We start from the raw sequence: 27,554 nt of genomic DNA, 5'->3' as shown, positions 1-27,554 counted from the left end.
GCCCCCGCACACGCGGCCACAGCCGGCCACAGTCCCATCCCGATGCCCGCCTGGCAGTCTCCCCCAGGACGGCCGCCCGCAGGCCCGTCGTGGCTCACACACAGGACCAAAGGCGCTGTGTGCAGGGACAGACTCAGGTGCACAGGCCCTGGTGGGCACAGCGGGGACTCCTTTCCTGCTGGGCAGACACCGGCAGGAGCCCAGGCACGAGCCCAGGCACACTTGGGTCACAGACACAAGAGCGCCCCTCGGAGGCAGACAAAGGCGGCTGTGAGCTCCCTGCTCCCGAGCCCCAGAGGGTGCCCTGCGCTCAGCTCTCCAGCAGCTGCAGGGGGGCGGGGGGCGGGGGGGCTCTGGGGCAGCAGCAATGGAGGACAGCTGTCAACTGGGGCCACAAAGCAGGGAGTGGAAGGCCTCCAGGGCCCTCATCCTTCCCCCACTCCAGGGTAGCTGGCCCCCTTTCTTCTTGGGCCACCCTCCTGCTCCCCACCCCCCACTCCCAGCCTATTTGTGCAGGGCTCCCCAAGGTGGAACGAACACACAAAGGCACAGCCAAGATCCAGGTGAAACAAGAAAATCTTTTGCTTTATTTTGGTTCCTGGAAGCTCCAATGTGAATCTGAAAAGAGACGTAACAGGCGGCGGCCCCAGGCTGGGCGCAGGAAACGGTCCCTTCTCCTTTGGCCTCGGGGCCAGGAGGGCAGCGGGGAGAGGGCTTGGCTAGAGGCCAGGGCGGTGGAAGTGAGGTCCCCTGAGGCCCCAGCCCCAGCCTGGGCCCAGAAGGTGGGAGGACGAGGGCTCAAGAGTCTGATCAGTTCCTTGTGACCGCACCAGAGGAGCCACGGGCCGTGGGCTACTCTTCGCCCTTCTCAGGGGTACTGAGCTCCCGGGCCCACTTGGGAGTCCCCGGGGGCTCCGCCTCAGGACTGAGCCTCGGCTCCCCCAGGGGCCCCTCGCCCTCCAGGTCCAGCTCCTCAAAGGACGAGCCGCTGGCGCCCGACTCGCTGTAGCTGTGCTCGCTCCGGTTGTCACTGTCGTCCCAGCCACGGCCGCTCACTGCAGGGGACAGGGTGGCAGCTGAGGTCTCCCGGCTGCCAGGACCCACCTCCAGGCTCACAGAGCTCGCCTCACTCAGCCTGTCAGCTCCTGGGCGGGGAAGAGGGGGCGCGGGTTAGCTCAGACCCCCGCCCTCCTCCGGGGAGAGGACAGAGCTCGCCGCCAGCCCAGCGCCTCCAGGCGCACAGCGCGCTCATGAATAATGCAGCCCCCGCCAGCTCAGGACGCTCAGCGCGGCTGCCCTCTGCCCTCTGCCCGACAGGCAGCAACGAGGGCAGAGGAAGTGAGGCGGAGGGAGTGGGGAGGGCAGCCACCGTGCGTGCCTCCCCCACCCCAACAGTCCATTAGGGACCACTCCGCCCAGAGCTGAGGAGCTGAGGGTAGAACAGACCCCAGCGGTGCCCCGCCTCCACCGCCCATTTCAGGCTTGGGGAGAGGTCGGTCCAAGGCCAGGGGCTGAAGGTCCACAAGGCGTGAGGGGGGCAGAATGGACCAGGAAGCCTGCCCTCCTGTCCCCCGCCCTCCATGGGGGCTCCCTAAGGAGCAGCCACACGCAGGAAGCCAGCTGGCCACGGCCTCTGCGCTGGGGCCTGAGTGCAGAGGAGGCCGGAGCAGGGTGCTGGAGACGCCCTGGCAGGGCTTTCTTCCCCTTGCCTGGTGGCCCCAGAAGGGCCCTTCCCTACCCCTGGCCACAAGGCAGAAGAGGACCATGAGAGCACACTGCAGGCGGCGGAGAGCCCGGGACAGCTCTGAGCTGGGCAGAGGGTCCGGATGCACCCTGCCTGCTCCTCCCACACCACGTGTGCTCCGGGCAAGCCGCCCTTCACGTGCCCCCGTGTAGGAGCAACCCCTCCATTGTTCTCCGTGGCTCCAAGGCACTGACAGCAGCTGGGGGTGGCAAGGAGGGGCGAGGAGCTCAGGCCTGCTGCGTGCAGGCCCCCGGGTTGAGAGAAGGCTGAAACGCCTCCTCTCCTCTGTGACAAGGAGGGGCAGCTGTCCAACGACACGGAAGGTGAGGGGTGGGCCAGCTTCCCCAGATCCGTCTCCACAGCGATGAGGCCCTGAGCCAGGCACAGCTGGGGGCTGCTTGGCATTTGGACTTGGCCTGGAACTTTCGCTGAGCCTCAGCTGGATTCTAGGGTAGGGTGGGGGCATTGGGGTCTGCTTCCCCCGGTCCCCTTGGGCCCGAGAAAATGACCCCTGGGCCCTGCTGACAAGGTGGTATGAGCCCTGGAGGTGCCAGGCTGTTGCCCAGGGCCCTCTTCTTGCTGGGGCCCCGGCCTGGCACTTCCAGGGTGCAGACATCCCAGCATGCGGGAGCGTGGCCACGCCCTGACTTAGGGGTGATTCCCTCTGACCCTGGCTCAGGACTCTGGCTCCTTAAATGCTGATCAGTGCCCCAAGGGCCTGACAGGAGCAAAGAGGGGACAGTATCTCCCTGGCCCCATTCAACTGTCACATTTGCCCACCCGCGGGCTCTCCTGGGACCCAGGTATGGAAACTCCCCTCTCCCAGACCCTGAGCTACGAGTGGTCAGTAGAGGGAGCCCAGGGCCCAGCATGCTGGGATGAAGATAGCCCATGGGGACATGTGGGCATTTCTGGCAAAGAGGTATAAGGCAGGGAAGCGGGACCCACCTCAGTCCCCAGGGCTGCTTGGGCAGGGAGTGAAGCTGCCACCTTCACCCCGGTCCCCACCCCCTCTGCTAACCCCCGGCCAGTGCAAGGAGATCAAATACTCATCGCCTTTCTAAAGCTAAATAATGCATCAGGGCAGTAACAGGCGCAGGCGGCTGATCGCCCCCTTTCACCTCCCAGCCCAGCAGGGGCCCCAGCAGGGAGGCAGCAGGGACAGGGCCAGCCTGTCTGTCTGAGGGGGCCGATCCCCAGCCTCCGGGCCGGGAGTGAGCGGGCAGGCGGGTGGGCAGGTGGGCGGACAGGCCGGGGCTAGGGGCGTGGGAGCTTCCGCAGCAGCCCGTCAGCACCCCGGCAGGCAGTGCTTGGGAGGGAGGCTCGGGGGTGGGCGGCCGGGCCAAAGCGGGGGAGAGGCAGCAGAGGGGAGTCAAAAGAAGGTCAAGGCGCTCCTCCCTCCTGCCCTGGGGACTGCTCGGGCCTGCTGACCTTGGGCCACATCCTGTGCCCACAGTCAGGGCACTGAAGAGTGTCCGCCAGGCACAACGGGCAGGTGGGAGCGGCGCCCCATGGAGCTAATTAAGCAGCAGATGAAGCTAGCTGTGCTGGACACAGGCCCCGGGAGGGGAGGCTGCCTCCCAGACCCCCCACCTCGGACAGCGTGTGCCTCCCCAGGACAACCCAGTCTGCTGGAGCCTGGACTGATGGCGGGGGTGGGGGGGGTGGGGGGGGGCGGGTCTCCCGAAGGAGGGGTGAGGAGGGACAGCCCTTCTCCTCCCAGCTCACGCCACTGCTCAGACCACGCACCTGCAGACCACACGTGGCCCCACAGGCATGGCCGAGGGTCGGGCCTCGGGGACCACCTGGGAGGTTACCAGCAGTCCCCCGCACCCCCGAGGACAGCTCACGGCCATAAGAGGCCGCGGCACGGACAGGGCTGGAGCAGGCACGCGAGCCCGGGCTGGACCTGGGGGAGGAGGGCTCACTCTGGGGGAAGGGCTGGCACAGCTCCCGGCCCCTCTGCCCGCGCTCTGTTTGCTCCTCGGCAGGGAGAAAGCAGCTGGCTCTGGGCGGGGCCCCACACTGGGGGACAGATGAACACCCTGTTCCCCTTCTCACCTTCCAGACCCAGGGCCAGTCTTATTTCCTGATGAGCCCACCCACGGGATGCCTGTCCTGAGCAGCCTCAGCCCCTCCCACGAGCACCCAGCTGTCTGTGGTCCGTGTTCCAAGGGCACTCCTGTGGCATCAAAGGGAGTCGGGCAGAACCTTGGCGTCTGTGCTGCCAGGGGTAACACGTATGGACCCACACCTACGTGGCCCCGCGTGTCTGGGAACAGGCGACTCTGCCTGTGGGTTCCAGGCGCACAGACAGGGCCCCTTCTCCCACACGGCCGAGCTCAGCCTGGATGCCCGCCATGCCGGGAGGAAGCTCCTCGCCCGCACCCCGCAAGCCCACCTCGCTCCCTGCCCTTCGTACCTGTGCCATCCTTTTGGGGGTCACCAGCCTCCACAGGTGCCCGGCTTCTCCGCTCTGTCTCCTTCACCTCAGGCACATAGAAGTCTCCCTGCCGTGCCAGTGGGCACATGAAGTAGATCCGGTCTTGCTGGTAGATCTCCAGCCGAGGGTGGGCACACAGCTTCCGCTCCTTGTCAGAGACGAGCAAAGGTGGCATGAGCCCTATGCCGGCCTCTCACCCGAGGGGCCCCCAAGGCCAGCTGTTGTTTATCCCACACCCCCCAGGGGCCCAGCTCTGCCTCCTGCCCAGTCCCCCCTAAGTTCCGAATCCCTGCAGAGGGAGGCTCACACAGAGCCCCCCACTGCAGGGGGCAGCGGTCCGAGGACTCAGGAGTGCTTAGGACAAGTGCTCAAACAACCCGGGAGCCCCAAGCAGCGCGGCTCAGCAGGCTGCATGTCGTTCGGCAAGGCCAAAGGTCGCTGGCTTGATTCTCGGTCAGGACACACGTCTGAGTTGCAGGTTCAGTCCCTGGTAGGGGCACGTACAGGCGGCAACAACTGATGTATTTCTCTCACTTTGATGTTTTTCTCCCTCCCTCCCGTGCCCCTCTCTGAAAATAAATATAGTCTTTAAAAAAAAAAGGAGGGGGGTGACCAGGAGCCCTAGCCAGGTGGGTGAGTTGGTTGGAACGTCCTGTGCCCCAAAAGGCTGCAGGATCAATTCCCAGTCAGGGCGCCTGCCTAGGTTGTGGGTTGGATTCCTGGTTGGGACACGTAGAGGAGGCAACCGGCTGATATTTCTTTCTTTCTCTCTCTTCCTCTCTCTAAACATATCCTCGGGTAAGGATTAAAAAATAAAAATAAAATAGAAAGGGCCCAGGAGCCTGGTACCACTAATCCCATGTGTACATCTGGGACCGAAAGGCTGTCCCCAAAGGCACTGGTCTCACACAGCCATGAAGCTTAACCCCCTAGGACAGGGGCCTTCATCCACGCCCAGGTCTGACCTGCCAGACTTTCCAGCCCAGGTTCCCTGGCCCCGACCTCCTCTCCCCCGGGACAACACCTACGGACCCACAGTCCCGGGGAGAGGCCGGCGCCCTGCCCCTGAAGCCTCCAGCTCCTGCCCTTACAGATGCGTTACTGACAAACCCCGGGCAGGGGCCCCAGGCCAGCGAAACCCTCCCCCACTCTCGGTCCCCCACGAGCCCGCGTCTGTGCCAATCTCTGAGACTACCAGGCATGTTTGGTTCCCAGCCCGTTCTGCACTGGAGCCCAGAGTTTCATACACGGGGGAGGGGCCACCCCCAGGCTGGAGGGGCACACAGAGCACGTAGGTCTAACACTGGACATTATAGGGCCCCAAGTCCTGAGTTAGGCTCTCCACCCACTCCGGCTGGACCCAGACTCAAGGCTCCCCCTCCCCCAGGGCGGGTGGAAGCGGGTACAGACACAGCTCGCTGCCGGGCCTGCGCCCCCTCCTGCGACGGAGCACAATTACCCGCGAAACTGACTGCACGGCCCCTGGCCTGTCCCTGCTCACCTGCCACCTTCACAGCACGGCTATTTCTAGCACCCGCCGGCTCCCGCCCGGGCTTTGAAATGAACCTTCCACTTAGCAGTAATGAGAGACGTAGCAGCAGCGGGGAGAGGCCACTCCTGAGCCCCACTTATGCGCCTGCCTGGCCGAGCCTTGGTGGAGGAGCCCCTCCAGTTAAAGCAAGTGAAACGGGCTGACACCGAGCTGCCCAGGGAGCCAGAGAGGGAGGAGGGAGCCTGGAAGACTCCTCCAGCCGGGCCCTCCGCAGCCTGCTGGAGGCTGGGGTGCGGGCCGACCGACTGAGGGTCTCACTGCAGCTCAGCCTCTCACTCCACGGGGGCCTCAGGCAAGACCTTGGGTCCTAAGTCTTCCGGTGCTCAAACACAGAGTGGGACGCCCTAACCCCGACACCTCCAGGGTCAGGGAAGGATGGTCATTATTTTTAACAGTTGGAGCCCAATCTTTTCTGCCAGCCTGGGCGCTCTCCAGGCCATGCAGTGAGCCAGTGCCCCGAGCTCCTGTCCCCTCTGACCACACTGTGGCCACCTGTGCTTGTCCCACCCCCACACTCCCCAGCGCTGGTCCTCTGCAGGAGGCTGGACAAGACACACCGAGAAACAGGAGCTACCAGGCGTTGGGACCCTTCAAATACCAGCACTTGGCAGCAGGCATCTGCCAAACTTGGGCACATCTCAGTGAAGGGGGCCATGTCACCAAGGCCTGGGTGGCTCCCTGAAGGTCCAGGTCATTCCCTGGTATACAGAGAGAAGACAAGGGGAAAGGGCCCCAAACCCATCAGGACATGGCCTTTCCCAGCATCTCCACGCTCTGGGCATTCAGAGGGACCACAGAAAGGGGCCTTCGTGACCATCAGTTACCTGGTGGCCCATCTCTCAAGGCCTATGGACAGCTGGTTTTTGGGGATGCTCCCAGGAACCAGAGCCTGTGCTCATCCAGAAATTCCAAGGACAGTGGTGCCCTACCCCAACCCTCGCCAACACCTGAGACTGCCTAGCTTCCCTTTTGGAAATAATGGGGATGCTAGAGGGATGGGGGCTCTTTACAGCCTCCTCTCTAAGCTGGGCACCAGGGTGGGCAGCACCAGGCAGCCCCCTAGCCACCTGCTCTGCCAGCCCCCTCATTGGCAGGCAGGAGGCAGCTCAGCGGCTGCTCTGCGCATCTGCCGCCTCCCGGAGAGCCCAGCTCTGAAGTTGCCTGGCTGTGGACGGCCCTGTTGCCATGGAAACTGCATCCTCCATCCTTGCCATCGCCTTCATCTCAAAGCCACGGGGAGAACAGAGGAGCAGGGGAGACAGATGAGGGAGAGAAGACAGTGGCCTGGCCATGCAGTCCCTCCTTCCCTGGCCAGCGCTCCCCCTCATAGCTTCCCACGCAGGGAGCACCAGTGCCCATGCCTGCCCCCGGGCCCCTGGAGGGGCAGCCTCACACCCAAGCCCAGCCTGGCCTGCCGACCCCCACCACCTGGAGGCCCCTGGCACTCCCTGTTGGAGGGAGGTGTGGAGCTAATTAAAATCTCATTGACAGCTCAGCCCCAAATCATTTCAACGCCTGCTGGGTCCTGCCAGCATTCATTCCGGGGCATGAGGGAGGCAGAGGCACAGACTCCCAACCCAGGCCTGCAGGCAAGGGGCAGCGTAGAGGGGTCCCTGCAGCCTCTCCTGGGAGCCTCCTCTCCGTGCTCTGCCCACTGGGCCACAGAGCCCAGTGGCGGCGGGGTACGGAGGGGAAGGACGGGACTAGCCAAACGCCCTGTCCCTACGGGATCATGCCGAGAGGACGAGGTCCTTCTCTCCCAGCCAGGCACAGCGTCTGAGCAGACAGGGCCAGCACTCAGGCCCTGGCTGCACAGCAGGAGCTGTGGCCCCGGCAGCTTGTTGGTGAGCTGGTAAATATTGGAAAACCAGTGGAGGAAGGCAAGGGCAGCTGCCTCTCCCTCAGCCAGCCCCAGGGAGCCCTCAGAGAGCAGGCTGCCAAGAGCCAAGGACACCGGGTCAACGGCACACTGGGCTGGTCCTGCTGGGGAAAGGGGCCTGAAGTCCTCCCGGCCCCGGCCCACCCCTTCCCACAGGCCTGATGGCCAGAGGCTCAAGGAAGCATCCCCGGGACGGGGGACCTGCTCTGGCCTCTGAAGCTACTGGCCATCGGACGCGGCCACAACCCAGGGTAACCCACTCCACACACAGACCCCAGGGGACCACAAGCCCCCCCGCCCCCCGCCAAGGTGGGAGAGGCAGCGGTCGCCCTCCTCCCCATCCAACAGGAAGAAGCCAGTTCATCAGGCCAAGGTGCCACCAGGAGCTGGTAGAAACTGGACGCCCGCCTTCTCGTCCCTGAGACACACCGCCAAGGGTTCCCTCCCACAGGCAGAAGCTGGGGGACAAGGGACCCCACCGGTGACACAGGCATTTGCAGGAGACCTCAGTTACCGGCACTACCCACCCCCCCAGCACCCTGCGCTCCCACGGGCCCACCTCCCAGGAGTGCTGGCAGGCAAGGGAGAGAGCAGCACACACAGGCTGCCCCGGCCACTTTGGGGACACACCACACTTCCTCCGCGCCCCAGGGGCTGCTCACCCTGGGTGGGGGCAGGTGTGCAGCCCACGCAGCCCCGGGTCCCAGCAAAGAGGCCAGGCTGCCTTGCTGAGCCAAGGTTGCTCACAGGCCCCGCGGTGCCCACTGGTAGTTCTTACTGAGTTGGGGCAGGGGCGGGGGGGCGGGGGGGGGGGGGGAGACCGACCTGAGCTGCCCTCCTGTAATGCTCCATCTCGGCTGAGGGCAGGCCCGGGTGGAGACAGGGCAGATCCCACTCCCAGGATGCCTCAAGGCTGGGTCTGCTCAGAGCAAACTGACCTCCAATCCCCAAAAGGACGAGGCGATGGGTGCGGGCCGAGGACGGAGGCACGTCTCCCACCTGGGCGCTGGGCCCATGGAGGGCCGAGAGCTGTACCCAGTCACAGCCCCTCACCTCCTGCCTCACTGGGTGGAGGGGCCCTGGCCCTCCCTGTCCAGCCTGCGCTGCCCCGTCGGCCCGTCCCTCCGCACCAGGGTGGACAGCCGGCACACAGCTGTGGCAGGCCACCCGGGGTGGCGGCATCGCCGCAGTGGGCCAAGTGAGGCATGCTCATTTTTAATTATACAGACGCCGCTGCATACCCGCCTGCACACAGCAGTCCCTGCAACTGGGGGCTCGGCCCGGAGGCCCCTCAGGCAGCTGGTCTGCGTGGCACGTGCAGAGTGATGCCAAGTGACGGGAGGGGCGTGGCAGGGCTGCCACTGGAAGGTGGCACGGGGTTATTATTCTTCCGTGGACTCCTGCCAGCTTCCCTCTCCCTGGTCCCTCTCATCTGCACGGGGCCATCCAAGGGCCTCTGGCCCAGAGCCTACAGCTGTGGTGGGGCAGGAGGTGACTGCGGGGTGGGGGTGGGGAGCCTGAAGAAGGGCTGGTGAGCACCCTCCCCTCCCGCAGCAGGAGGGCCTGAGGCTCTGAAAACGACAAGCAGAGGGGACAAGGGCTGAGAGGGGCTGCCAGGGAGGCCAGAGAGAGGGCGGGAGGGGCAGAGAGCTGCAGGCAGGACCCAGAGCCTTGGACCAGCGTCTCTCTGGACCTCAGCGCCCCCAACAGTAAGATAAAGAGTGAGACAGAGGGTCTCAAAAGTAGCAAGGACCTGGAAAGGATGAATAAGTGACCATTACTTAAAGGTAAGGCGATTGTGTACTTGGGAAACCAGAAGAGAATCAGCAGAGAAACGGCCACAAGCGCCGAGGCCACCAAACTGACAAATGCACAGCACGCTTTTCTGTGCGCCAGTCAGACTGCAAGGAGGCCCACCGGGAGCAGGAGCTAAAGGCCCTCCTGGGGCCGGGGCCGCCCCGGCTGACCTAGGCCCCCCACCCCAGCGGGAGAGGAGCCGGCGGCCTGGGCAGGAGCCTGGGGAAGGCAGAGAAAGGGCCGGGGCGGGGGCGGGAGGCGTCGCTGCGCCTGGCACCCCAGCCTGCTGTGCCTGCGGCTGCCGCCTGAAGGCTTTTCATTTGCACCTCGGGCGGCAGCCGGCCTTGCAATTTACACCTCTGTTCACATTCCTGCACCCAGGCCCTGGCTTCCTGGGCAGCCCAGGGGGGCACTCAGGGGCGGCAGAGACCAGCGTGGGCTGTGGCACTGAGGAGCAGGGGAGGGGGATTCCCTCTAAGCAGGCACAGGGGACAGCAGCCCTTAAGCCCCCCAGTACCTGGTGGACCCCCGGGGCCCAAATGGCCAACCCCACCGCCTCTCAGCCCTGCTCTGCCTTCCGAGCCCCTGGGGGCAGGGCCGCAGGGCTGGAGGGCAGGGGGTGAGCAGCCCTTGGGGGGCTGGGGGCTCAGTCCTGGCCCCCACCACTCTCTCTTCCACTGCGGCCTCCCAGGTGACCCTCGTGCCAGGGCGGGCTCCACAGGCCCCTCTGCAGGACCAGCTGCTCTTTGCGGTGCCTGTACAGCCGGGGAACTGGGGCCTCTGGATGAGCTGGCGGAATGCTGCTGACTGAGGACCCAGCAGCAAGCAGGCTGCTTGGTGCAGATGGAGCCGCGAAGCCACGGCCCTGGGAGCCAGAGGGCAAGGCCAGGTGGGCCAGTGCGATGAAGAGGAGAGGGGGTGTCCCCTCTGACCCAGGGCCCTCAGGGGAGCCCTTCTGTCATAACTGGACAGCCAGCCTCTCCTTATCCGAGGGCACTGCTGACCGGCAGAGCTGTTCTGCTCTGGAGGGCAAGCCCCCTCCTTGGAATCTCTCCCCTCTTTTTTCCCAGAACCCCAAGCTTTCTGGAGAAGAGCAACAGAATTTTCCCTGGGTAGGTCCCATCTGCCTGGGGAAGAAGCCTCCCTCTGGATTGGTGGCGGCCCAGCCCCACAGCACCACCCAGAAAAGCCTCAGCCCCCAGGGTCCTACAGGGCTGCCAAGCTGCCACATCCGAGCTGGTATTTCGAGAGCAGGGGCGCCCACGCCCGCCCCAGCAAAGGCTGGCTTTGTGCTCGGTCCTGGCGTAGGGGGGTGGGGGAGGTGAAGCCAGAGAGGCTGAGGAGTAGGTTCCAGGGCCCGGGCTGGCGGAGGGGCGAGGCCTGGCCTCCCATGGGTCCCCCACATCTCATCATGCTGGGGCGTGGCGGGAGGAGGGGTCGCCTCTTAGCTTGGGGAACCTGCTCCTCTCAGCTAACTTCTGCTCCCTCGTTCAGGCTATGGCCTCTAGCTCTCCCTCCTCCCTCCCCGTGCTCAAGCCCCGTCCCAAAGTCCAGCCTGGACATGTCACTCATTCGCTCTAACTCACCAGGGGCACCCTAGTGCCGACAGGACGCAGCCTCATCTCTTGGGCCCGAACTCTTGTTCCTGCCCTGCACGCGAGCCGTGGTGGGTCCACAGGCCGTGCCCGAGGTGCCGCTACCTACCCTGCCCTCCCACCTGGAGCACGCTGCCCATCCTTCGAGCTCAGCCCAAATGCCACCCCCCCCCCCAAGGTCGCTTCGCCTTTCCCAGGGAAGCCATCCCATCCTTCCTCCCCGCCCCTGCTCCCACCAGCCCCAGCCTAGGCATGGCAAAGCCCTGTGGGCTGGGGGTCTCAATGGCGAAAGAGGTCTGGGGGCTTGTCACTCATCCCCAAGACCTGGCGCTGCTGAGAACGCCCTCCTCCCTGAGCTGGGGCAGGTGGCGACGCTGGCGGGTGAGCTGGCCCTGGAGGCCCAGGTGGGCACCTGCAGCAACTGCTCCCTGCGCCCGGGACAGCGGCCAGGCCAGGCTCTTCCCGCCCTTTGCCCCTGGCGCCAGACCACGGGGCCAGGACGCATGTGAGCAGGAGGGCCCTGGAGGTGGGGATCCCGGTGAGGCTGCCCCAGGGGGATGTAAAACCGGGGGTCATCTCCCTCACGCCCATCACCTTTGCTGAGCCAATCGGAGAGGGTTCCAAGCTGTACTTTCCGGAAGGGAGGCCCTCCCAGCACCTCAGTGTCGTCATGGACTCCTCCCAACAGAAGCCTGAGGCCACCTGGCTGGGACACCAGAGGCGGAGCCACTCCAGGGGAAGCAGGTGAGGGTCCGCGTGAAGCCCCGCCCTGGCTTCCGGCCCCCAGGCTCCTGCTGAGAGCAGTCTGAGAGCCTCGGTCAGGGCTCCCTGCCCACTGCCAGACCGCTTCCCTCTTCTGTCACTCTTAACGTTGGCCGAGGGCCACTCTGGGTGCGTGACAACCTGGGACGAGGCCTAGAGAGCACTCAGCAAACTGGTGTGTCGGAGGTGTTGGGTGAGCGGCATTTTGCTCAGCTCAATACGTAGTATGCAAAGACCGAGCAAACGAGACCTGTCTGCGGGCTTACTACACGCTGCCCCCCCTCTCCGTCCCCCCAGTTCCTCTCCGGTTCTATGGAGAAAGCGCCAGTGTCTGACCCCCAGGGCCTGCCGGCACTTCCCAGCCAACCATCCCCCACCTGCACGACGTCCTGTGCCTCCCCCAACTCGGGCAAAGATGCCCGAGCATCACAAGGACCCGCCACCTGAAAACTCCCAGAGAGCAGAGGCCCCGAGGACGGGGTTTATGGAGATGATGGGTCCTGCTGACAGGAAGTCAGGCACAGGGGGGCTTGGCCACTGCCTCACACCGCAGTAACCTCCCCGGACACCTGCCGCAGACAGACAGGAGCCAGGTGCAGAGCCCGGGGGGCCACGCACACACTATCCCACCTCACCCAGTCCTGTCTGCTCCGTGCGCCCCGACCTTCTCATTGGGACTGGCTCCACCCTGCGGTGACTTCGGGGGCCTCTTCCACTGCTCTGGGCTGACATCTGGGCCTCGTCTCCTCTGTGGCCTTGCCATTGCAAGGAAGCCCAGTCCCCTCCTACAGCCGCCAGGAGGCGCCCCTTCCTGGGGTCAGGCGGCACTCTCCTCTTGCCCGGAGGCCGCCTCCTTGGACTCTGGTGGGGCGGCCTGGCAAAGCTGGGGCACCGCCCACTGAGACCGAGTCACATGGTACACAGGGCCCCCGCCCGCACGCTGCCCCGCAGCGCCCACCCGCGGGAGCCCAGGGCGTTCCGTGAAGGAAGGCTGGGTGCCAGCCTTACAGCTCAGCGGGCGGGCGGCCAGGCTGGGGAAGGCCGGCCAGGCTGGGGAAGGCCGGCCAGCGAGCCAGGGGCTGCCGCACTGACCTCAGAGCTGGGGTCTGGCCGCCCTTCCGGAACCCCCCGAGGCCTACAAATGGTTCTCTGCGGGTTCCTCACAGTGACCCTCAAGGCCCTTGCTGTCCTATGAGACCAATCCCGCCCCAGGCGCAGGCCCATGTGCACCTGCCAGAGCGCTCTGAGACTACTCCCCGCCACCCGCCGTCAGGAAACAGAAAGCCAAAGCCTCTGTCATCCCACGTGCAGCGCCTCCGCAGCGGAGCCAGCCTCAGAGCCAGAGGGAAGCCAGGGAGGGGTGCGTCCATGCACAGGCGCGTGTGGCTGAAGGCAGCCGTCTGTCAGGGCTGAGTGTCAGAAGAGCTCAGCCTCATTAGCAGCCTCCCTTCCTGGGCCCCAGGGCAGGGGGGCTGAGGGCTGGCGTGGGAGGGAGCGCTCTTGTTTCTCCTCTCTGTCGCCAGGGCTGCGACAGGTACAGAAGCGCCCTCCGTCCAGGGCAAGCTGAGACCCAATACAGAGCCAGCCCCCTCCTCACCTGTCACTTGGCTTTGTTCTCCAAGATGCCAGATCAGGCCAAACACGGGGGCAGAGAGACTCCCCCCTCCAGCACCCAGGGGAACACTGGGGCCGCACTCCACTGTGGGCAGTCTGGCATTCCTCGCCCCGCTGGTGGCTGGGCCCCACGTGTCACACAGACATCCCTGGAGAAGACCCCTGCTCTCCCCTCTACCCCTGGCTTTCCCATCTCTCAGGCTGGGAAGGGGGACAGTACTCCCCCTGCCCCAGTCCCGACCCCCTCAGCTCAAGCCCAGAGCACAGCTGACCGGCTCGGGGGGGTGGGAGGAGGAGGAGGGAGGAAGAAGGGCTTTCATCAAAGAAGTGACGTCAAAACCAGGGAACTTGTGAAGCTGTCAGGGGCAGGGAAATTTGGACAAAGGTGCCTAAAAATAGACACCCTGAAGCCAGAAAAAGGCTGTGGTGGCTGAGCCGCTCGCCACCACACCACATGCTGTGTGTGCTGTTCTGAGGCCTGGGACCCAGAAAGCCTCTCCCGGGGGTGCTCCCCCAGGCTGGCCCTCCAGGCAGAGGGTGACACACAGGACCAGAGCCGTCACACGCCAGCCCTTCCCAGGGTGAGCTGGGCGACCCCACCCCCAGGAGACATGCTGCCGGCCTCATGACCAGCCCACTCCCCACTTTCTGCCCTACCTGCCCCTCCGCCTCAGCGCACCCCCAGGCACATATATCCTGCCAGCACCCTTCTGGCTGCCACCCCCGGCTCCCAGAGAAAGCTACCCCATCCTCTTGTGCCCCTGCCCGCTGCACCAGCAGCCCTCCTGTTCTTCTCTTCTGTCCTCGACCATCAAGGCCACGGCCACCAGCCAGGGGCCCTGCTACTCTTTCCTAGCCCCGACCCGGAATCTTGTGCCCCCTGAGCCTCGAGACGTGGGCTCCCTGTCCACCACCGAGGCCCCGTCCCTTTGCCCAAAGAGCAAAGCCGCTGGGTTCCTACGCACCCGCCAAGTTCACGTTCTGCTGACTGTCCTGTGCCCGGACCCCAGCCACACTGGCCGCGGCCTCTGCACAGCCTGTGCTCCCACAGGGTGTCCCCGGGACAGTTGCTGTCGGCAGGTTCCTGATCCCAAACACACCCACCAGCCCAGCCCTCTTTGAACTCCAGACTCTACACCCCGACACAGCCCACAGCACTGGCTGCCCCCCAAACCAGGCCCGCCCTCAGCTCCCCAGATCTCAGTGCATAGCACCACCGAACACGTGCGCCTCTGCCTGGGCCACAGGGGACCAAAGCCTGGTGACTCCTCCCACTCCCTCACTCCCCGACATCCAAACCACCCCAAATCCATCTGCCCACCCCCCAAATAATAGACAGGAAATCCCCACCCTTGCCTGCCTCTCTATAGCTACGGTCCCTGACCGAGTCCGTTCACACTCAGACTCATGACAATCCCCATTATCCACGACCGGCGCCCCCCTGCCCGGGGCGGGGGCAGCCTGTCTGGTGCAGACAGGGCTCAGGTCCCGTCCCTCACCTGCTGGAACAACCCCGTGACTTCCCGCCACGCTCTCCCTCTGCACCGCTCAGAACCCGCTTGCCCCCTTTCCAAGGCTCTGCACAGGTTCTGCCTGAGAGGTCACTCCTCTGAGAGGCTGTCCCTGACCCCTGGCTCCAAGCTGGTCCCGGGCCTTGGCTCACCCCGCGCTTTCCTGGCACGCGTCCCACCCCTGTCCGACGTTACCTGTCCCCACACCTCACTGTAAGGGCCTGTTCCCTGCACCAACACCTCACACCGTGCCCAGCACTGCACCTAACACACACACACGCAACACACACAAGCTGAACAGGTGATTAAATCATCACTTCTGGGCCCAAACTGGGGTCACTGCTCTAGCACCCGGGTTCACAAAGGATTTTAGAGAAGGAGGGATGCTGAACAGGGGAGGTTAAGAAAACCCTCTGCGGACACAGATATCCCGTCGGATCTCCGGTGGCTGGCTGGCGGGCTTCCAGCACTGCTGACGGCCGGGGCAGGAACTGACGGGGTGAGGCCTGCTGCTGCTGCTGCCCCGTCCTGGGCTCGGGCACCAGGTACGTGGGCCACGCAGGGGCAGGGCCACAGCCCACCCGTGGATACCTGGGGCCTGCCAGCCGCCAGGAGCCTCAGGCCGTGTTCTGCAGGCCTCCAGCACTGCGGAGACAGGGCGGGCCTGGCCATCTCTCTGAGTCTGCAGTGGGGGCTGGGCACTACGGATGTCTCTGGTCCAAGCCCGAGCTAGACTGACCAGGCCAGGTTTCTGAACGGGCTCCTCACACTTGCACCAGACACGCCGGGGCCCACACTCGGCCTCGGGCCTCTGGAAGGGGTGCCAGCAGCCCCTGCCCATCTTCCTGCCTCCACACACACCTGTTCCACAGGAGCCCCGTGCGCGGCCCTCCCCACACCCCCCTCTCCTTCCCAGCCCGCAAGGCCTCCCCGCTTCCACCCGAGTCCCGGCTGCCCCGTCCTGCCCCCGACACACACACAGGCCTGTCTCACCTTGATGTAGGCATCCAGGGCAGGGTGCACGCGGTGGGTGGCCAGCCAGATGGACAGCGCAGTGGTGTAGGGGAAGGTGGCGGTCACCACGTGGCTGGGCGCCGGGAAGGAGAACAGCTTGAAGCCAAACTTCTGGTAGAGCTGGACGAGCTCCAGAGAGGGCGACTCCTCACCTTCACTCAGAATGCTGCCCACGGCACAGCGGCACTTCTCGGGGGGCACCTGGAGGGACAGCAGGGGTGTACGTGTTGGGAAGAGGAAGGAGGCCCCCCAGTCTCTTCCTCCTGGGCTCTGAGCCCACTCGGGCCTGGCAGAGCCACCAGCCCCAACGGGCCACACAGCCTCAGACACCAGGACGGAGAAAACCGCTTTCCTGGAGGGACCGGCCGGTGGCCCGGCCCAGAGCACCCTGCCGTGGGACGCACCCGTCCCCTCACTCACCCCTCCAGCCACACGCCAAGCCCCACGCTGCTGGTGCCCGGGCTGCAGGAAGCGCGACGGCACTGAGCCTGGTTTGCTGCGGAAACTGTGTGAGGCCCTCCTCCCCGCGCCCCAGGCAGGGCCAGCGGCCACCACCCCGGCCTCCCGACCGCCTCTCCAGCCCAGACCCCGCCCCTTCCCAGCCAAGCTGAGACGCTGGGTGCCCCTCCGAGTCCCTCTGGGCCCCTAGGGCCTGCACTGCACTCTGCTCCCCTCCCCGCTGGCTCCCACAGAGCCCAGCCAGGTGGGGTGCCTCTGGGGGTCCCCGCTTCCTAGGCCTGACCCCAGCACTTGCTTCTCCTCCCAGCAGCCAGGGGCTCCGGCGGGCCTCACCTCCCGCCACCTGAGTCTGCACGGGCTCTTGGGCTGGGCCCCCAGAGGTACACGTTCCTGAACCGGAGTCACCACAGACCTCAGTCCCCGGTTTTCCTCCACACCTGGGCGCAGGCCCACTGACCCCTAAATTTAAACTCCCTCTGTCCTCTCCCCAGCCCAGCTTCGCAGCATGGTGAAGTCACTTGCACTGGTTCGTGCCTCGGCCCCTCCCCTGGCCTCGTTCAAGCCCATCAGCTGCCCCCCGGGGGTTTCTCAGCCATGCTCTGCAGCCCCACTCTGGCCACCCCAGCCTTGTCCTTGGCGTTTCCCTCTGCCTGGCGCTTGGGCACTGGCTCCATGCTCTCACCTCCACACAGTCCCTGGGGGTCACCCCAGCTCTCTGTGGCTCTGGCCCCTTGCAAATCTTATGTCATTAAACCTAGCTCAGGGCTCTAGTGGCCGGCAACATGGTGCAGTGGTCAGGACCACAGCTTCTGGGAAGAGGCAGGCCTGAGTGTGAACCCTGAGTCACGTGATTCTGGACAAGTGCCTTGGTCCCTTGGGGCCCCAGTTCCCCGACATCTGCTTCCAGAGCTGTCCTATTGAACACTTCACATGAGGCCTTGGCCCAGTCCAGCGCCCAGCAAGCGCTCTGCAATTGTCGGTTATTAGCAGCTACAGCACAGGCCGAGGACGTGTCCCGTGGCCTAGAATGCCCATCCACCCGAACCTCTGGACACGGAGTTCGTCCCTGCCCGTCCTTCGCGTTTGAACACCCTCTTGGGGAGCCTCTGAGGGTGACTCAGTGGCACCCCACCGCCCACACCCACACGGTGCTGGGAACGCTTTTGCACTTGAAGTCGGCCTTGCAGGGCGGGCAGGTCTCTGCCTGCCCGACGCCTCTCCCACCCAGCCAGGCAGAGGCGCTGCAGTTCCACCGTTTGTCTCTAGGTGGTGCCAGCGCCCCACTCGCAGGCCAGGACTTGGGGGAGGCCAGAGGGCGGGGGCTCTCGCAGGGTCAGTGCCCGCGGCAAAGCCCAGCCTCACCTTCCTGACCCCAGCAACCCATGCTGTGCTGTACAGGTTGGGTGGCAAAGCGGATGGAGGTCCCTCCCTCTCCTCTCCACCTGGGTTTGGGTCCTAGGGTCTTTCCTGGGATCACTCAGCAGCTCATCCACCGAGTGTCTGAGCAGCAGAGGGAGGGACATGTCCAGGCTCTGGCCCAGCCCGTCTTGCCAGCTGCCTCTCCCACCGCACCCCGCAAGGCCCACATGGCACGATCTGTAGCACCCCATAAATGCCACACCCTCCCGTGCTTCCCGCCCTTGCATAAGCTACTCCTTCTGCCTGGAATGTCCTTCTTCGCCTTCCGGGAGCCCCTTCTGCCTGGGAACCTCCCCCCACCCCGTGAGACTCAGCTCCACTCCCCTCAAGTCTTCTACTGCTCCCCAGCAGCGGCCCCTGCTCTCTGGCTCCACATGCCTGCAGGGAGCGCCCCGGGCTACACTGTAACTGGCGGCCTCTCCCGTGATCTCACACACACGGGAAGTACATGCGTAGACGTGCGCACGCAAACCCGCCCCGTGAACAAGCCTCCCCTCCCCAGACCTCGGAGGAGGAGGAGCTCCTGCCACAGGACCGGAGACGGGGCTCCTGAGATCCTAGAGGTGTTGGGGGCGCAGGTGCTCCCTTCCTGCCTGAGCATCCCCTCTAGCCCACAAGTGAGGACACTTCCTGCACCCTCCCCTGCCCTGGCCAGTGACACAGGGGCAGCCCAGGAGGTTCCCCAGCAAGCTCACGCCCAGCTAAGCTGCCCCACACCAGGCTGGAGCACGGAGACGAGACAGGCCCTAAGGCGGGCTGGTCTGGGAGCAGGGGAAGCGCAGGCCCACCTCCAGGGAACGGCCCACTGAGGCAATAAAGGACCCAGGAGGTGGGAGTGCCCTGCTGGCTAGAACCCCCCCCCTCCCCGAGTTTAATACAACATCTTTATTTGGGCCTGGCTGTAGGTCAGCCTGGGCTTCCCAATTCCATCTGCCTGCTCCCTTCCCCCCACGTCACTCATTTCTCTGGGTACCTGTGTCCAGAAGAGGAGCATTAGCACCAGCAAAGGAGCACACCAGGGAGCTGCCCCACCACAACTCTGGGTGGAAGCAGGCCCACTCAGAATCCGCCCCCCAGTGAGGACACTAGAGGAGCCTCTGCTTTGGGCGGTGAGGCCCCCCGAGTCCTGGTATTGTATGTGAGACGGCAAACTCACACTTAGGTTCTGCTTTGAACTAAAGCTTCCGGGTCCCAACTGGCCCCACTGCCCCTTCGGGAGGGGCCTCACAGTATCCTGCTGACCCCGCCGAGAGGCCAGAGTGAAGAGAAGGCCCCTGCCTGGCCAAGACCTCACTGTGTCTGGAAAGTGGACAGGACTGATTATCTTGCAGGAACCAGGAAGGAAAAATGGTGTCTGCTGGCTCCGACCAAACCCAGAGCCCGGGTTCAGCAGACATGGCCGGACCCAGGCCCACAACCTGTATAACATGACCAGGACAGCAGCACTGCCTGCCACTCCCAGGCCCAGAGGCTGCCCGGGCTCGTGCCTGGGCAACCCACCCAGCCTGGAGCTGCCCATGGCAAGAAGAGCAGGGCACTGCCCTGCACTTGCTCAGCTGCCCCAGGGGACAGAGCAGCTGCACCTGCCACGGCAGCAGGGTGGACAGCGGACTGGCTGGTCCTCCTGGGTCCTGAGCAGCTGGCACCCAAAGGCACAGTGGGGTGGGCACTAGTCAGGGCATGGGCCACACAGACACCCAGGCCAGAGGAGAGAACCCCGTACCTCAGCAGGATGCCCACCTGAAACGGGGGATGTCTAGATGCTTTCTGGAAGCTCCCACCTAGAAGCCTTCCAGGCTTCTTCTCCCCCCCCAGGCATAATCCCCACACCAGCGGACACCTGACAAGGTGCTCAACACCCCGCCCCAGGTGCTGCCCTCCACGCACCGGTTCGTTACCCAAACCTCACTGTGCAGTAGGTCCTGTTACTAACTCTGTGTCTGAGACCCAGAGAGCAAAGCTCTTCTGCCAAGGTCGTAGAGCAAGGCAGTGATGGGGTCAGGATTCGACCCCAGGCAGACTGCCTCCAGACATGTGCCAAACAGCCCACGGCCACACGGGAGCCCGAGAAACAGGCCAGGCCCGAACGGCTGCACAAGGGTTTCTCCCCGCGCTGCGCCTCCTGCAGGGGCCCCGGCCAGACGCAGGGCCCCTAGCAGTACAAGGTCCCAGGAGGCACAAGGCCCGCAGAGGCTGGGGTGGATTCCGAGTGCTAAGCACCTGCGAGGGGCTGGGCACTGGGCCTTGTCCTTACTATCTAGTCCCCTAAAAAACCAAAAACCCTGAGACAGGGACTCTTGGAGGCCAAAAGAAGCCTTGATTCAAACCCAAAGTCCTCTCCCCGCAGACCCCACCTCTCCTTCCTGTCTGAAGGCAGCGCTGCTGGGCAGAGGTGCTTGCCTTTGCAGGGCTGCCCCCCCCACAATGATCCAGCTGTGGAGCAAAGGCCTGACCTCTGTCTAAAAACCGTCACGCAGAACGGGGATGGCCCCAGCCCTCCGGAACACCAGCCCCGCCCATGCCCCCCTTACCCTTACTTCAGGGCTGAACCTGGGAGATCCTACTCTGTCACCCCTTCCCAGGCTCCGGGCGACCTCAGCGCCTCCGAGGAGGGCAGGGGCCCCATTCCCCACTCACAGAAGCTCTGACAAGCCCGAGCCAGAGCCCTTACCCTTCTTGGCGCCTACTGACGAGGTGAGCCCCGGCTGACTCTCGGTGGCCTGGGGACGAGAGGCGTTTCACAGGCAGCCTAGCCAGGAGCGGCAGAGCCCGAGCACCGCCCGAGCACCGCTGGCTGCCCCGCCCACCCCATGCCCGCAGCAAGCACCCCCGCCTGGGCCTTGGCCACGTACTGAACCGGCTGCCCCGCCCCACATGCCTCGCCAGGCTCCCCACACAGGTAGGCGGGCATATTGCTTAAGCCCCAAACACAGCAGTGGAGGCGGCAGCAGCAGAGGGTGTGGTAGGAGGTGGAGGGCCAGGATGGCAGACAGGACAGACCCGTGGGCACGGGGACAGCAGCCCAGCCACCAGGGCCTGTCCATAAGCCATAGCCAGGCAGCGTCTAGTGACGTGCAGAGGGTCCTCCCAGCTCACCCTCACTCCCCCACCCCCAGGCTCCCAGCCGGGCTGCGGGACAGCACTTAGGATCCTTCTCTAGCTACACAAGGACAGGGCAGAAGTGGATCTGTGTGTGTGTGTGTACATGTGTGTGCACACGTGCACTCTGGTAGGAGGGAGGGATGACAGATCAGTGCCCGACTTTAGAAACCTTCCCCCACCCCAAAACTTAGAAGAGGAATGGCCACACTCCACAAATGCTGGGCCCTGGAGGGAGAGTGACACCTATGAGCCACAGCCAGGGGCTGTCCACTTCCTGCCATGTGCTCCCTCTTCCCTCTCCCCACCTCCACCAGGGCCCTCAGGGCTGGAGAAGAGCCTCCTTCCTCCTGCCCCCAAGAACCACCGGCTCGGGCCCTGCAGCCCCTCCCATCCAGACTCCAGAACACAGGGCTGGCGGCCTGACACAAGCGAACCTACCTCCCTACCTAGCTCGAGGGTACAGATGCTCCAGCAGCCTCTGATACAACCGTGTCCTCGGCAGTCACCGCGATCTTGCCCTGACGGTGCCCTTTCCTAGGTCACGTCCTGTGCCCACAGCCACCCCAGCTGAGCCTCACCAGGCCTTTCTCAGGAACCAGCCTTGCCCTGGCCCCCCCAGCCAGGAGCTGGGGCCTGGAAGGGGCGTGGCTGGGAGCTGTCAGGCCACACTCCTGGGCGGTGGGCAGCGTGCACACCAGGTGGCCGCCTCTCAGCGGGTCACTCACTGCCCTGCTGGCTGAGCCTGAAAGAGCCTCGCTTCCTGCGGACACTCACAGGGAGGCAGCCTCCGGGCCCCGCTGTGCTGAGCTGGGGAGGGGGGAAGAGTGGTCCAGGACGCTCCAACAGCTCACTCCACAGCCCGTCCCTTCCTTTGGGACCCACAGCAGGGCCCCATACTGGCCACTGCTGGGGCAGCGGCCTCTGGAGCACCAAGCATGGCTGCTTAGGCTTCCTCCGGACTGGACGGGGTCTCTCCTCCAGGCTCCCCCGTGCCCTCATCCTGAGAGCTCAGGCCTGAAGGCTGGGCTCCTTGGTCCCCACAGTGCCCCAGTGTCCAGCACAGAGTGGCACAAATACTTAGGGGACAGAAACAAAAGAGTATGCGTGAACTGTGTGAGACAGGGACCCCACCTCCTGCTCTCTGCCCTGCTGTCTCCTCCTCTGCAGCGTCAGTGGTGCGGGCCCAGAGGCCTGAGGTCTGCGCGACGGACGGCCATGTCACCGGGAGGGCTGGCGCTCCCAGAACCTTTTGGGAGCTCTGCCAGGCACTCACTGGCCAGCTACCAGAGTAGGCGGGCACTAAGCATCCCTGACACATCCAGGTGCCAGGATGTGACCCAACTCTGAATGGGGACACAGGGGTTTTCTGGAGTGACCCAGGACTGGGAGGGACAGCAGAGGGGCCACTTTTACATAAAGCAGTGGTTCTCAACCCTCCTAATGCCGTGACCCTTTAATACAGCTCCTCATGTGGTAGTGACCCCCAACCATAAAATTATTTTCATTGCTACTTCATAACTGTAATTTTGCTACTGTTATGAATCATAATGTAAATATCTGATATTCAGGATGTATTTTCATTGTTACAAATTGAACATAATTAAAGCATAGTGATTAATCACAAAAACAATATGTAACTATATATGTTTTCCGATGGTCTTAGGCGACCCCTGTGAAAGGGCCGTTCGATCCCCAAAGAACCGCTGACCTAGACGGTCATCTTCTGTGTGGCCAAATGTCCACAGGCCCTGGGTTAGGCCTGGGTCACGAGCACTCAGCCTAAGCCTTCAGCACACCTCAGTGGCAAGGGTGTCTTTTCCATCTTTTTTTGTGGTTGCTGTTAAATGCCTACAGAGGACAGGTACAGGTGAGTGCCTCACCATGTCACTTAATATAACTCCTGCCGGCCGAGTGATGAAGCGGGTATTTTAACACCACTCTGCAGATGAGGAAATGGGGGCTCAGAGAAGTGATGCGATCTGCCCAAAATCACACAGCAGGACAGTGAAGAGACAGAACCAGAACCCCAAAATGCTGGCCTGCAGGCTGTACACCCAGGGCATGGTCCCCAAACTGGCACCCAAGTCATGCCGTACCCAGCCAACTCTGGTGGCCCACGGGGTCTACTACACCTCTCGGAGGGCTGTATGGTAGGTAGGCTGCCTGGAGGCAGCGGCTGGACGCAGAGGCTATGTGACAGTGCCACGTGCCAGGGGTCTTCTATCTCACTTTCCCCTGGACCAGCCTCCAGCACTGACCCTGCTGCCCTTCCTGTCCTGGAATCCGCACCTTCAGCTCAAGAGGTAATGTGTGGCTTTGGGACCGGGCAGACCAGCCGATGGGAGAGGAAGCAGCAAGGACGCTCCTCCCTCCCACTGAGGCCTTCTGGAGGACTCCAACTGGACAGATGTGGCAGGAGGGGCAGGGACTTACCCAAGAGACCCCCACAGGGGTGGGGGGGGAGCAGAGGGGGATTGGGCGTCATGTCCAGGAGCTTCCCCCAGGCCTGCCCCAGCTCACTGGGGTCCCAGTGCTTTGATCCCCACTTAGTGCCAAATCCCAGCCACGTGACCTTGAAACCTCAATGTCTACTATCCCTCCACCAGGCCATGTCCCCTCACCAGGGCGCAACCCCGTGTCCTCACTGCCTCTGCCTCATCCCCTTCCCTCCTCCGCAGGCCGTCCAGGGAGCTTCCTAAATCGCAGGCGGCGAATGGTGCTGCACCTTCACCGCCCACTGCCCGGCCCCGTGAACACCGGAGATCCGCTGGCCACACTGCTGCCATCGTCTGCAGACCTTGGCTACTGTAGACCCCTCAGCCAGGGGCCCCTTCCAGGCAGAAAGAAATTCTACTCATGGCGGAAGGCCCAGCAGAGACCTACCTGGGCGCCTCCCCACAGACTTGCCCGCACGTCCTGCAAGCACGCAGCTCTAAAGCTCTGTGGGCACTGAGCACTGCCTTGCCGGCCATTTCATCCGTGCGGGCTGACCTGCCGACCACAGGAAGCTTCCTGAGGGCGGGGCCCCATCTGTTCATCTCCAGAGTGCAGGTGTTGAGCAGAACCGGTACAGGGAGGGAGTCAGCACACCCCCAGTGAGGCCTGGTCAGGGCACAATGGGCAGGCTATAAGCCTCGCCCACGGGCATTCTCCGGGCAAGGAAACCAGAGCTGGGGATTCCAGATGCCTGGTTTGCCAAGGCTCAGAGCTGGAGGCTGGAGAACCCTTTGCCAGCCCATGCAGCTGTGGGCACCACCCAGGCATGGTAAGAGGCCACATTGGTGAGCCCTGACTCACTACAAGCTGCAAGTACAGCCGGACGCCCACAGGGTGCCAATGATGCTGGTTAGTCTCTGACCCTGGCGTCTTAGGCATTCTGAACAGCTCACCCGGCTCTTCTCGCCCCCCGAGGCTCCCTCCAAACCAGGCAGCTTGATGTCCAAAGTAATGCCTGGTAACTGGGCCAAGGGTCACCAGAATGGCTGGAGGGGTGGGACTCTAAGTCTCATGCCCAGGGCCCGCTGTCAGCCCTGGAGAGCCTGCCACCACAGCGGTGGCCCGAAGAGGGCCGGCACTGAAATAACACGCTACGACCCCACACACGGGCCAGGGTCTGAAAGGCCTGGCCCTCGAGCACTAGCCTCAAATGGGGACACAAGAGGGAGGGACGGCAAGGAGAGGAGGCAGGGACCCAAGCCCAGGCAGAGGCTAAGGGGTCCATGCGTAGCCTCGAGACAGGGGACTCAGACCTGGGCGAGGAGAGGACCAGCACACACTCCAGAAGGGCCCAGAAGTCCAGGCCACCTCTGGAGTGAGCTCTGGGCCCAGAGAGCGATGTGCAGGGCCGGCTCGGATTCCCCCACTGCTTCCTCCGAGACCAATGTGCCGCTACCCCGACGAGCCCTGCCCCATGCCCGGCGGCGGGCGGCAGTGCAGCCAGGGCACGGGGCGCCTTACCACGTGTGGGCTGTCGTAGTAGACAGCGACGGAGCGGAGCCGGGGGCAGACGCTGTAGCTCTCCGTGAAAAGCCGCCCCGTCTCGCCGTAGGGTCCCACGTGGAACTTGTAGGCCACCGTGACGTTGCGGAGAGGCGGCGAGCCGGCGCTCACGGCCACCTCGGCCAGCAGTCCTGAGTAGCTGGCGAAGGCCAGCAGCGTCAGCAGCAGCAGCAGGCTCAGGCCCCCGATGAGGCCCAGCAGCAGCGGGTCCGACATGGCTCTGTGCCCCCCGTGCCGCACCCCCAGGCAGCTGCAAAGGAGACAGAAGAGCCAGGAGGCTGGTAGTCTGCCCTGACCAACGTCCCCACCTGCCCGCCAGCCAGATCTGGCCCCAGCTCAGCCCTGCTCCTGCCCCGGGTGCTCTGTCCCAGGAGGAGGCGTGGCCAGAGGTGTTTACACACACAGTGACCTAGAAGGGAGCTACCAAGGATGACTGAGGCCACAAGCGTCCTTATTTCTTAACTACAATCACTGAGGCTCTCAGGTCAGCTGCCAGCCCTGGTCACACCTCGGGAAACTGAGTCATAAAGGGCACAAGAGGGAGTCAGCCAGGGACACAGTCCCAGCCCTGACCAGCTTCCCCCCCTCGGTCAGTCTGCCTACCTCCCCCCACATGCCTCTCCCTTCTCACAGCTAAGCCACACCACTTGCCCAGCTTCCCCAAGCCTCAGGGGCCACTGCCCAAGGGAGGACAGGCAAGTGCCCGGGGGGCAAACTCTTAGTGACAAACAGGGACTCCCTGAGGAGCAAAACCCCAGGGGGTAACCTGCTGCAGGAAGACTGGTAGGAAAGCCTCCTTTGCTGAGCACACAGGGCAAAGGAATCTTGCTGTACAGCAAGCTCACCCACCCAGAACCAGAGACCAGAGCAGACCAGGAGCAAAGTCCAGGGTTACACTCCCCAGACGTGAGCCACTTCATCCCACTCTTCTGGCCCATAGATTAGAAAGAGCAAGGAGGGGGAAGGCTGCTAGTGGGGACACAACAGGGAGAGAAGTCAGACACTCATCCCTGGCCTGTTCTATCCCCGAAGGGAGGGGTGCTGGCCTGGGGGGACCACACCTGGGGTCCACACGCTGCCTGCCCTGGGGCATAGGTCTGACCCTCACGCAAAGGGTTCCTGCTCAGGCGCTGGGGAAAGCACACCCCAGCTCAGAGGAAGGGAAGCATGTGACCCCAAATATTTACAATTTACAAGTTTTGGGAGCTGAGCCCCGGCTGGTGTGGCTTAGTGGATTGAGCGCCGGCCTGCGAACCAAAGGGTCACCGGTTTGATTCCCAGTCAGGGCACATGCCTGGGTTGTGGGCCAGGTCCCCAGTTGGGGGCGCGCAAGAGGCAACCACACACTGATGTCTCTCTTCCTCCTTCCCCCATTCTCTAAAAATAAAAAAAGTTTTGGGAGCTGAAGGCCAACACTTCAGTCCTATGGGAAGTTCAGCTCTGGGGAGTCATGTGTTCCCTGTGGGTTCTGGGCGTCAACGTATTTGGCTGAAACACCGTCTGTGGAGTCGATGCGCCCACAGTGGCAACGAGAACCCCTCGCCCTTTGGTGCCGTGGCAGTGGGGGTCTCGCACGGCTCTCCTCCCCGACGCCGCTCCTGCCCCCACAGCAGCCCCGTCGTTGGGGCGCATTCCCTGCCTCCCGTTAGTTTCACTCTCTCGGCTTTGATGATGACGACGACGACGGATCTTTCACTGAGCACTCACTATGTGCCACGCGTTGTCTAACTGCTGGAGCACAGCGACTCCACTGAGCCTCAGCACAAGGCAGACAGCGCCAGGAAACAAGCGGTCAGAGTCACGAGACTTGCCCAAGGTCACGCAGGAGCGAGCAGGCAGGGACCCCGGCCGCCCGACTCCAGGCCCCTCTCCCACTTCCTCTGCCCGCCCTCGCGGCAGGCCTTCCCGGAAAGCCCAAGCGTCCCCTCCAGGCTGCGCGTCGCTGCGGCCCAGGCGCGCAGCCGGCGGTCCGGGTCTGGCTCGCCCAGTCGTCTAGGGAGTGGCCGGCCGTCTCTGCGCGCTTCCCGCCGGGCCGCACACTCCCTGCCCCTCGAAGGAACTTAGTTCCCACCTTCTCTTCCTCTCCCCTCCTGAAGCCTCGGAAAAGGGGGTGGGGCTGGGGCCCAGAGCTTCGCCATACTCGGGGGGAAGAAGGGCTGGGGAGGCTCACCTGAAAAGCCAGGCTCCCTTTTAGCAGCTCACGGCATCCGGCGCGGCAGGGGCTGAGCACGCCCGGGGCTCCAGTGCTGGGGGGCAGAGAGAAGATGACGCCTGAGCCGGCACCGGGGCTCCCTTCGCCGGGAAAGCCCCCGCCCCCGCGCCTGGGGCCTCTGGGAGAACTCCCCCCATCACCAGGTTGCGCCCTCACCACGTCCTCGGTCCCCTTGGGGACATCAGAAGCCACACTCGGCCTCACCAAGTCAGCTCTTCGGCAGGGCCCTGATCTCGGAGCCGGCTTCCGGGAGGGCTCCAGCCTCCGCACCTGGCCCCGAAACGGCCCTGCCGCGGACCGCGGGCACGCTGGGCCCCCGCTCGAGGCCCCGCGACGGTCGCCCCCGGCCGGTCCCCGCGAGCGTCAGGGCGGCTGTCTCGCCGGCTTCCTGGAGCTGCTCAGTGCGGCGGGCTGGCCCTTAAAGGGCCCCGCCGCGGGCGCCAGCGGGACGG

General features: G+C 64.2%; 1 protein-coding gene across 1 annotated transcript; it reads right to left on the bottom strand.

Annotated features, from left to right (window-relative positions):
* Positions 1-564: 564 nt before the first annotated feature.
* Positions 565-27,128, bottom strand: TEX264 (testis expressed 264, ER-phagy receptor). Its single transcript, XM_090284837.1, has 5 exons — positions 27,061-27,128; positions 24,849-25,140; positions 15,891-16,112; positions 4,167-4,335; positions 565-1,145 (listed from the first exon to the last, which is right to left on the bottom strand). Exons 2-5 carry the CDS (start codon positions 25,104-25,106, stop codon positions 853-855), a joined length of 942 nt encoding a protein of 313 aa, XP_090140963.1. The 5' UTR covers positions 25,107-25,140; positions 27,061-27,128; the 3' UTR covers positions 565-852.
* Positions 27,129-27,554: the final 426 nt, after the last annotated feature.

Source organism: Furipterus horrens, unplaced genomic scaffold, assembly GCF_987537825.1.
Source record: "Furipterus horrens unplaced genomic scaffold, mFurHor1.1.pri manual_scaffold_7, whole genome shotgun sequence".
Lineage (NCBI taxonomy): Eukaryota > Metazoa > Chordata > Mammalia > Chiroptera > Furipteridae > Furipterus > Furipterus horrens.
The sequence above is the reverse complement of the archived record's forward strand: the minus strand, read 5'-3'. Positions and strand labels throughout refer to the sequence as shown.

Coding starts and splice junctions, on each gene's coding strand:
- TEX264 (XM_090284837.1), bottom strand. CDS start 25,106: ATGTCGGACCCGCTGCTGCTGGGCCTCATCGGGGGCCTGAGCCTGCTG. Junction 16,113..24,848: donor ACTACGACAGCCCACACGTG/GTAAGGCGCCCC, acceptor CTGTCCCTCCAG/GTGCCCCCCGAGAAGTGCCG. Junction 1,146..4,166: donor CCCCCAAAAGGATGGCACAG/GTACGAAGGGCA, acceptor TTCCCCGCCCAG/GAGCTGACAGGCTGAGTGAG.